The 11,252-nt window shown below is 34.4% G+C and overlaps 2 protein-coding genes across 2 annotated transcripts; both read right to left on the bottom strand.

The window, feature by feature from the left end:
* Nucleotides 1-4,683: 4,683 nt before the first annotated feature.
* On the bottom strand, nt 4,684-6,184 carry LOC131019146 (receptor kinase-like protein Xa21). The gene is made up of 2 exons (XM_057947832.1): nt 4,836-6,184; nt 4,684-4,694 (listed from the first exon to the last, which is right to left on the bottom strand). Exons 1-2 carry the CDS (start codon nt 6,169-6,171, stop codon nt 4,684-4,686), a joined length of 1,347 nt encoding a protein of 448 aa, XP_057803815.1. The 5' UTR covers nt 6,172-6,184.
* A 950-nt stretch (nt 6,185-7,134) lies between these two features.
* LOC131019147 (LRR receptor-like serine/threonine-protein kinase EFR) lies at nt 7,135-10,731 on the bottom strand. Its single transcript, XM_057947833.1, has 4 exons — nt 10,530-10,731; nt 10,398-10,454; nt 8,154-10,148; nt 7,135-8,057 (listed from the first exon to the last, which is right to left on the bottom strand). Exons 1-4 carry the CDS (start codon nt 10,729-10,731, stop codon nt 7,714-7,716), a joined length of 2,598 nt encoding a protein of 865 aa, XP_057803816.1. The 3' UTR covers nt 7,135-7,713.
* Nucleotides 10,732-11,252: the final 521 nt, after the last annotated feature.

The following is an 11,252-nucleotide window of genomic DNA, read 5'->3' on the forward strand; positions in this document are numbered from 1 at the left end:
ATTCATGCTACACCTCAGTTATTCTCAACAGCAAACTCACTCACTCAAAATCAATCAGATCTACAACAAAGCCTCATTCAATGCAGCTCCAAAACTCATAACAAACGAATTCAAAACAATGAAGGGAGAGACTTACCATCTTTCTCCTCCTGCACGCCTCCGCCTCTCATCAGACGGTGAGGTCTGTCGATCATCATGCCCCCAACGCCAAAGATGATAAGTTCAATCATACATTACGTAAATAAAGCCTCACCTGATTTGAAGACAATCCAAATAATTTAATAGAGTTTGATCGGGAACCTAAATATCTTCTTCTATAGGACCTACAAGATAAGTTCTCAAATTAATTAAGTTCTAGTCCTAAAATCAGCCTTAGCCTTCGTAACTTGTCATCACTTTCTAACTAGATTCGCAACACTCAGATTTTCAAAATAAAATTTGCTAAGGGTTCCAACAATGCCCTTGCTCGACTTTTACTTAACCTTGCTCGACTTCTACTTAAAAACTCAACTTCAGCATAAAATCAACTTAAAAAATATTTTTCTTCCATAAATTGGTAAGACTTTAGTATATAAATTAAAACATATAATCAAACAATATATGCATATAATAACACTTGGACAAAAATAATTAATGAGAAATTTAATTAATTAAATCAGAATCCAAATTAACCACATTGGTTCAATTAATAAATTAAATGGGCAAACCCAAGAAATAAAGATGTTAAAATAAATCGGCCCAATCTTAAAAGAAATGCAGCCCACTTAGTGAAATAGAGCCCAAACAAAATTAAATAGATAGGGGCCCAACATAAAAGTCAAATTTTGAAAATTCTTAAAAGAGAAAAAAAAACTTAAACATGTTATGTGCAGTGTGGTGTGCTCTTGTATATTATATACACAAGAGATGAGAATTTTCTGTATAGAAGAAGAAGTCTTCTGTGAAAAGGGAGAAGAAAGTTGAAGATTTCTGCTAGAGAACTTAGAGATGAATTCTTTAGAATCGTGAAGAATATAGAATGTAGTGATTGAAAGTAGTTGTATAAATATGCGTAATAATACATGTAATGGGCTTAAAAGAATTTAGCCAAAATACTTTTAAAAGTAGCAATCAATTAGGTCCAGCCCAACTTCAAAAATAAATGGACTTGAAGATCTATCATTTGAAACTCAGGTGATATTCATATGAAAACTTTAAATCACACTCATATAATATTATTGAAATTATGCAAGGTATCAAGTTTGGTTATTTGCTTTAAAACGTTAAAAAATCATTTATTGGAATTTAAAAAAAAAAAATCTCCGGGGTGCGAATCAACTTAATTAATGACTCCTCTAAAAATCTTGTTGAGGCAAAATCAAGGTATTACAAGTATAAAATATTTTTATTTTTGTTTCTAACACTTAATAATCTAGGGCTGTCTCTCAAGGATCCACTACTTCTATTTGGGTTCTGGTCATCTCTCCATTATTATTATTATTATTATTATTATTATTATTATTATTATTATTATTATTATTATTATTATTATTATACTCCATCCGTCTACGAAAAATAGTTATTTGGGGTTCCGCACTGATTTTAAGAAAGTTTTTAAAATAGGTGTAAGTGGCGTAAAAGTAAATTTATAGGGGTAGTACTAATGCCACTTTTGAAATTCCTTAATCCAATTAGTTGCAAGTGAAAGAGATGTATGTTTGAGTGAAAGAAGGGAAGTTTGATCAGTTGCAAGGCTCATAGGCTGTTTGGCTTCAGAAGAAAGCATTTGGAAGGTAATTATGGTAATTAGGAATGCATATGGCAAAATGCAAGAAAGGTTTTTGTCCATGGCTGCAAATCAATTGTGATTGTATTATGATATAATAACTGCATATATATAAAGAAATATTACAAGAGTTGAGTCTTGATGGGTGTGGGTTTTGATGTGTTTTTTGTTTTTTGTACGTTTTGAAAATTATAAAATATTTTTGTTTCTAACAATTAATAATCTAGGGCTGTCTCTCAAGGATCCACTACTTCTATTTGGGTTCTGGTCATCTCTCCAATATTATTATTATTATTATTATACTCCCTCCGTCCACGAAAAATAGTTATTTGGGGTTCCGCACGGATTTTAAGAAAGTTTTTAAAATAGGTGTCAGTGACGTAAAAGTAAATTTATAGGGGTAGTACTAATGTCACTTTTGAAATTCCTTAATCCCAAATTAACTTTTGATGGCAATAATTTCAACTCTGATTAAATTATTCAATTAAATTTTTAACACTTTAACTTTTCATCTTAATTCAAGTTAAATTTCACACTTCATCTTAATTCAATAAAAATTCATTTCTCTTTCTTTTATGTGCACAATTTAATTCAACTCAATAACAAGATGACATGTGTCAAAGTACTTTTTGTCGGGGTGTGTATAGTACTTTATATTTTTGTTAATATCCACTTTAACAGAAAAGTTTGGTCAAAAGAAATTTATTCATTCAATAAAAATATGAAATGTGTTATAATATTTTTTTTAGGGGTGTCTTGTAATCTCTTAGTTCCATAACATTATATGCTTCTCTCTATATTCGAGCATCCTCCAAGAATCTTCTCTCTATATTCGAGCATCCTCCAAGAATATGCATTTATCATTTTTAGACACTACTCCATCATCAACTCATTTCTTATCTCTATTTTACAATAAAGTGGATTATTTTCTCCACTTCCAATATACCTACCTAATAGTATTTATTAAAACTCGTGTCATTAACAATCATATACACTCATACGAGATGGAGTGAGTAATACACTAATACTTTTGACATAAGTTGGTCTGCCACTTTTCCTTTCTTGGTTACTCATTTTTTGTCATTTATCTTTTTTTTTCTTTATTTCTTTTGTCTGTTTGTGATAACCAATAGCAATCGATCTTTGATAAACTTAGTCTTAATATTTTCTGTGGTGACTGAATGGCATGCATGATAACGGAGCTTCATGTTTCAGACATTTACTTTATGCTCTTAATAAGTGTTTCCTGAAGTTAATTAGGGATGCAATGGAACTGCGTGTAACTGTGTAAGTAGGATTATATTAAATTTCATATTAGAGTATTCGAGTTCGATACATTAAAAGAATTCAAGTTTGATTTAATTTTCAATTTATAAGATTATTCAATAGGCACGTGTTAGATGGGCTTAAAATTTATACTCCTAGATAGAGTTATAAGTTTTCTTAAATTTATGAAGCTAACAAATTGACTTATTTCAATGCACAAATTCAACTTATATATAAACAATAAACCCTTTGAGATGCCTTGATTTGGCATCTAAAAAGGTTTGGTGGAAATGGTCCTATATATGCAAATAAATATAGCATAAATTTATGTCGATATATATTATTCAGCCACGATATTGAGTATGGAATAAAACGAGAGTCATTAACGGTCTCAATTTCAGGATCCAAATTCATGATTTTGTCAATATTTGTATATTGTCATATCAATTATAGTATTCCCTCTGTCTCAGTTATCTTAAGACCTTTCATCTCAGCTAACCATGGGAATCAGAATTGCAAAAAACAAAAAAACAAAAAATCATTCAATAATATAGTGAGCTTGCAAAACAAAAACAAGAAAAACTCGCGAACAATCGAATACTCCAAATTGATACTAAAAACCACGTTTAGTCAGCTAGGCAAGAACAATGATGAAGAAATATACAGAAACATTATGCGCTTCAACAAGAAGATGATCTAAGCAAACTAAGGCCATAAAAACAAGAAGATAATATTTGAACTTCCCTTCCCCATTTTCTCGTATTATGTTTTGAACTTCTATATATATACATGTTTGACATTAATAACTATATTCAGCTTAACTGAGACACAACAGTTGGAGACTTCTAGCAGCCATGCTTCATTGCAGGTAGTGTGGAGGTTTCCAAATTCTTGTTCATGAAGATGCATGAGTATATATAGAGTAAAATGAGTAAAACCAACCAACCTGCACCGCTGCACAGCATCTCTGGAATAAATAGAAAGTAAAACACAAGAAATAAGGTCTTGAAAAGATGGAATACTACTGGATATAAAGCATAGGAAGAAACAGAGACACAATTATTCCAGATATAGCATACCTTCTCAATTAAAGTGTGAGCTTTTGGTCAATGCAAATATTGTTCTGTTGGCCAGAATATAAACAACTAAACATCACTAACTATTGCCCACAGAGAGGTATAACCAGTGGCGGAGGCAGGAATTTAGTTCGGGGGGCTGAATTTTGACGGGGGCCGATTTTTCTTTTAGCATAAAATATGTAAACTCAAGAACACAAAATATGGAGGAAAGAGGGATAGAAAAACCTTGAGCATCAATAAAATGGTAATAGAACAATATTATCATAGAACTTTAAAATAGCTTACTTGAATCTCATTGGGAAAATCGATGTTTGATTTTCTGCAACCCTGCATGTGCTTGTTTCATGTTGATTCTATCCCCGGGAGAGTCGGCAGAGCATTTCAGAGCCAATTCAAGTATGGATGATACACACAACATATTCTTGTCAAGCATTTCTTCCTCCAAATTCATGACTAAGTTGACATCTATCACTGGGATCTCCGAAAGTGAGAGTTCTACCCATCTCTTTAAGCTCATATATCCGCAAAACATATCATCACTAGGCATTTTTCTCGTAAAAGTTTCAATCAACATCACCCCGTAGCTATACACATCACACCTTGTTGAAACTAGCCCTTCCAAGCCATACTCTGGAACAACAAAAAAAGAATGATGTATGCAGTAAGTAAGATACAATTAATTGATTGAAAGTGAAGTGCAATCAATATATTTAGAGAAACTTCACCTGGAGCGATGTAACCCAATGTTGCTAGCGAGTTGGTTAACACAAAGCTATCTCCATCGCATAACAACTTTGCTATCCCAAAGTCACTTACATGGGCAACCATGTCTTCATCTAACAACACATTACTAGGCTTCAAGTCGCTGTGGACAATGGGCATTGAATAACCGTGATGAAGATACTCCAAAGCAGATGCAACATCAATCATTATATTCAATCTTTCCATCATATTCAAGCAATAGTTGTGGGAATATAACCATTTTTCAAGGTTTCCCTTTGGCATATATTCAAGTACTAATGCCTTGAACTCTTCATTGGAGCAACTGCTTATGACGCTTGTCAGATTCCTGTGTCGAATGCTACGTAGTATTTCACATTCGACATCGAATATTCTTGAAATACCTTCTAGATGCATATTAAACACCTTGACAGCGATATCCTTCCCATTGTTAAGAATTCCTTTATAAACAGAGCAAGAACTCCCAGTGCCAAGTAAATTGCTTTCATCGAATCTTTCCGTTGCTTGCAGTAGTTCATAATAAGAGATTCTTTCCGGCACAATGAATATCAACTCATCAACCTCTCTAGTCGTCTTATCTTTCCTTTTATTTCTGACAATTATAAAGGCCAAAGAAACAACTGAAATGAAAGCCACAACCCCGAAAACAATAAATGAAGCTCGTTCCACCTTCTTTCTCTTTGATATGTGATTAGAAATTGAAGAGCAAATTTGGACATGGAACTTGGGAATTCCACACAATGCCTCATTACCCTTAAAACAATCCATAGTGAAGTTTCTAAAAGAACCTCCATTAGGAATTTCTCCACTTAAACTATTGAAAGAGACATTAAAGTAGTCGAGGTGTTGAAGTGCTTCTAAAGACTTTGGAATTGAACCAGAGAGGTTGTTGTACGACAAGTCGAGATTTGCCAAACTGATCATGCTTCCCATAGACACAGGCATATAACCTTCTAGTCTATTATTTGCCAAAGACAGATTAACCAAATTCTGCAACTTCCCAATAGTGCTGGGAATTGACCCTGATAACTTATTCATTGCTACATTTATATAGATCGCTTCTCCTAAGCTACTCATCTCTAGAGGTAGTGACCCATTTAATGAATTTGAGGACAAGTCTAGAGAGTTCAAATCTTTTAGACCCCATAAGCTTGAAGGTATGCTTGAATTCAACATGTTGGATTCTAGATAAAGATTTCTTAAAGAAGAGACATTTCCCAAACATTTAGGAATTGGGCCTGAAAATTGATTCTTGCTCATAACTAAAGTATTGAGGCTGAATAGATCACATATAGCATGTGGTATTGAGCCTCCCAACATGTTATCTTGAAAATATAATCCTTGAAGTTAAATAGTGTATTAAAACTCGACATGTTATATCTTGTCAATGACATTTAACAGAAGTGAAAAAATAACTAATCCATACAAAATATGTGGTGAGATGCGTTGAAACAATGAATGTGAGTACGAAAGATAGAACACAACGAATGATAACCCAGTTCGGTTAAACAACCTATGTCTGGGGGGCCTCGCCCAGGGAAAATCATCCACTATATGAAGTTAAGATGTACAAAGGACTTACACAATAAGACACCCTCTTACTTAGCCTCTACATCTTCCCAAAACCTCATCAACAGTGAATAACTGAAAGCTAGACAACGACTAACTTTCTAGGCGCACCTAATCCCTTGAGAAATAAGAACCAATAATAAAGAAGAGTAAATAACTCTTTTACAATGTACGCTCAAGTGTATAACTCACAAACACTCTTCTGCTAGGAGAAAATAAAAGTACAATATCAAGAAAAGTACTACGGACGGTAATAATTCACGTCTACATCGTGAGAACTGATCTGAATGAAAATCCCCCCGCAAAAACGTATTCCCTTCATCAAGTATATATAGCCAAACCCTAGAAGAAGTTTGGGCTCTTGTCGGGCTCCAAGCGACGACCCATAAAGCGATCCAGTTGCAGCGGCACAAATTAGGGTTCAATGTAACCCTATGAATGAGGACTCCCAAGCCAACAAAAGATCTAGTAGATATATATCCATAAATAGATCCAAGAGAAACTCCTTCAAAATCCCGCAGGGAAAGAGGCTGCCAGAAACATGAGACCGAAGAAGCAACCCAACAAGGAACAGACTGTAGAACTCTTGAAGCAACTCTCGAAGAAACAGTTCAATCCAGATCATGAAATCTTTATACACTTATTGTCTACTCAATGACAATTAAATAGAATATGAAAATACTCTAACGAAGCATAAATTAGAAATAGAAAAAATGATTTCATAATTATCCATTCAAAACACAATATGTAACGAAAAGTTAAATTGGCAACCCAAATTATCAACAAATAAAATCCAGCTCATATACAACATGCATGTTCAAAATCCAACCCATATTACTTAGTAGTATATTACATTTTACTTTCACATTAAGACAACAAATTAATAAGAGTACATAATTAAATTATCATTAATTAATCATTAATAAGAGTATGGATGAAGTGAGCATATGACCTGCACATGCCTCTGGAAAGTAAAACACAAGAAAAAAGAGAATATGTAAACTCAAGAACATAGAATACTACTGGATATAAAGCATAGGAAGAAACAGAGACACAATTATTCCAGATATAGCTAGCATACCTTCTCAATTCAAGTGTGAGCTTTTGGTTAATGCAAATATTGTTCTGTTGGCCACAATATAAACAACTAAGCATCAATTTTATTTTGAGCATAAAATATGTAAACTCAAGAACATAAAATATGGAGAAAAATTGGATAGAAAAACCTTGAGCAACAATAAAATAATAATAGAACAATATTATCTTAGAACTTTGAAATAGCTTACTTGAATCTCATTGGGAAAATCGTTTTTTGATTTTCTGCAACTCTGCATGTGCTTGTTTCATGTTGATTCTATCCCCAGGAGAGTCGGCAGAGCATTTTAGAGACAATTCAAGTATGGATGATACACACTGGATATTCTTGTCAATCATTTCTTCCTCCAAATTCATGACTAAGTTGGCATCTATCACTTCATCCGGGATCTCCGAAAGTGAGAGTTCTACCCATCTCTTTAAGCTCATATCTCCGCAAAACATATCATCACTAGGCCTTTTTCTTGTAAAAGTTTCAATCAACATCACCCCGTAGCTATACACATCACACCTTGTTGAAACTAGCCCTTCCAAACCATACTCTGGAACAACAAAAATGATCATGATGTATGCAGTAAGGAAGACACAATTAAATGATTCAAAGTGAAGTGCAATCGATATATTTAGAGAAACTTCACCTGGAGCGATGTAACCCAATGTTGCTAGCGTGTTGGTTAACACAGAGCTATCTCCATCGCATAACAACTTTGCTATCCCAAAGTCGCTTACATGGGCAACCATGTCTTCATCTAACAGCACATTACTAGGCTTCAAGTCGCTGTGGACAATGGGCATTGAACAACCGTGGTGAAGATACTCCAAAGCAGATGCAACATCAATCATTATATTCAATCTTTCCATCATATTCAAGCAATAGTTGTGGGAATATAACCATTTTTCAAGGTTTCCCATTGGCATATATTCAAGTACTAATGCCTTGAACTCTTCATTGGAGCAACTGCTTATGACGCTTGTCAGACTCCTGTGTCGAATGCTACGCAGTATCTCACATTCGACATCAAATATTCTTGAAATACCTTCTAGCTGCATATTAAACACCTTGACAACGATATCCTTCCCATTGTTAAGAATTCCCTTATAAACAGAGCAAGAACTCCCGGTGCCAAGTAAATTGCTTTCATTGAATCTTTCCGTTGCTTGCAACAATTCATAATAAGAGATTCTTTCTGGCACAATGGATTTCAGCTCATCAACTTCTCTGCCTGTCGTCTTATCTTTCCTTTTGTTTTTGACAATTATAAAGGCTAAAGAAACAACTGAGATGAAAGCCACAATCCCGAAAACAATAAATGAAGCTCGTTCCACCTTCTTTCTCTTTGATCTGTGATTAGAAATTGAAGAGCAAATTTGGACATGGAACTTGGGGATTCCACACAATGCCTCATTACCCTTAAAACAATCCATAGTGAAGTTTCTAAAAGAACCTCCATTAGGAATTTCTCCACTTAAACTATTAAAAGAGACATTAAAGTAGTCGAGGTGTTGAAGTGTTTCTAAAGACTTTGGAATTGAACCAGAGAGGTTGTTGTACGACAAGTCGAGATTTGCCAAACTGATCATGCTTCCCATAGACACAGGAATAGAACCTTCTAGTCTATTATTTGCCAAATACAGATTGATCAAATTCTGCAACTTCCCAATAGTGCTAGGAATAGACTTTGACAACTGATTCATCGATAGGTTTACATAGATCGCTGCTCCTAAGTTACTCATCTCTAGAGGTAGTGACCCATTTAATGAATTTGAGGACAAGTCTAGAGTGATCAAATCTTTTAGGCCCCATAAGCTTGATGGTATGCTTGAATTCAAAATGTTGGAGTCTAGAAGAAGATTTCTTAAAGAAGAGATATTTCCCAAACATTTAGGAATTGTGCCTGAAAATTGATTCTTGCTCATAACTAAAGTATTGAGGCTGAATATATCACATATAGCATGTGGTATTGAGCCTCCCAACCTGTTATCACTCAGATATAATCCTTGAAGTTCATGCAAATGGCTTATAGTTAGTGGAATATTACCAGATAACTCATTGCCATGCAAAGCCAATGTCATCAAATTGCTTAAATTGCCAATTTCAACAGGAATGCTGCCACTGAATTTGCAGTTGTTGGCAATGAATATTCGAAGTGAGGAAGATAAGTTTCCGACAGAAGCTGGAATGACACCATTTAGAGGATTATCACCAATTGACAAAATAGTTAGAGACTTGCAATTTGTCAATGAAGTAATGAAGGAAGAAGATGGTGCCTGGGTAAGATTGTTGCTGTTCAGTTGAAGAAGTTGGAGATGCCTTGGGTTGCCGAGATGAGTAGGTATATAACCACTGAATTTGTTTTCAGAAAGTGAGAGAATTGTGAGTTGAGAACAGTTAGAGATGGAGTTGGGTATTGCTCCGGTGATAGAATTATTGGCAAGATAAAGTTCTTCAAGAAAGGGAGAGGCATGGCATAAATGGGTTGGAAGAACCCCTGACAGAGCATTGTCGTTAAGTCCAAGAATCCGAAGAGTTGAAATGTTAAAGAGCTCATGTGGAATCGAACCACTCAAGCTGGTGAATGATAATGATAATCTCTCCAAATGGTAAAGTTGGCCAAATTCAGTGGGAATAAGCCCTGCAAAACATGAGATTTCAAAACTGTAGCTAAAAACACATGATTGTAGCTAAACAGACAATTTACATGAAAATTACTCTGTTGTACCTGTAAAATGGTTTTCAAAGAGGTATAAATTTGTTAGCATGGTAATATTCCCGACATCCCTTGAAAGGTTCCCCGTGAATTTGTTACGCCATAGTATTAAGGTTTGCAGAGAAGACATATTCATGAAAATATTGAAATCAATTGAGCCCACAATCTGATTACCTTCAGCACCGAACTCAACCAAACTCTGAAGATGGCCAATCTCATGTGGTAGTATTCCTGGCAAAAAAAGTGTCATGAAACTAATCAAATCTCATTTACACTAATTTACGTGATAAGGAACTTGAACCATACCATTCAAATTGTTACCACCAAGATATAGAATCTGAAGAGATGTTAAGTAGCCGATTTCTGAAGGTATCTCCCCACTAAAAGAGTTGTAAGAGAGGCCCAACAACTCAAGCCCTGAACATTGGGATAGATTTGTGGGAATCGCGCCACTCAGCTGATTGCCAGAAAGACCAAGCATAGTAAGAAATGGAAGATTACTGCACATGTCTGTTGGAAGACTTCCACTCAATTCATTGTCTCTCAATGCTATAGCTACAAGGGTCGATATGTTGAATATGGCTGATGGTATAGCACCCGAGAGATGATTGAATTGAACATACAGAGTTTTCAGACTTTGAAGTCTCCCAAACTCTTTTGGAATTTCTCCACTTAGAGAATTGTAAGTTATATGTATCTTAAATAATTTGTATGCCAACAACATAAATAAAATAAATAATTAGTCGGTGGGTATTGTGTGAAATTAGTTCAGACGTCAAGGCCAGTATATTCAATCCCAGTATCAAAAAATTATAAAATGCACCATTAATAAATAAATTATTACAGTTGCGATTGGCTGCAAATCATGTGATTTGCACAAATTATCAGAGTATTTTATACTTTACAAATTATCATGACTAATTCAATGGACTAACTAATTATCAATACAATAAAAATCCAAAATGAAAATTGGAATGGTACTACTATTAGGTTGACAATTACTGGTCGAAGAGATCAAAATAAAATATT

Source organism: Salvia miltiorrhiza, chromosome 3 (genome assembly GCF_028751815.1).
Source record: "Salvia miltiorrhiza cultivar Shanhuang (shh) chromosome 3, IMPLAD_Smil_shh, whole genome shotgun sequence".
Taxonomy (NCBI): domain Eukaryota; kingdom Viridiplantae; phylum Streptophyta; class Magnoliopsida; order Lamiales; family Lamiaceae; genus Salvia; species Salvia miltiorrhiza.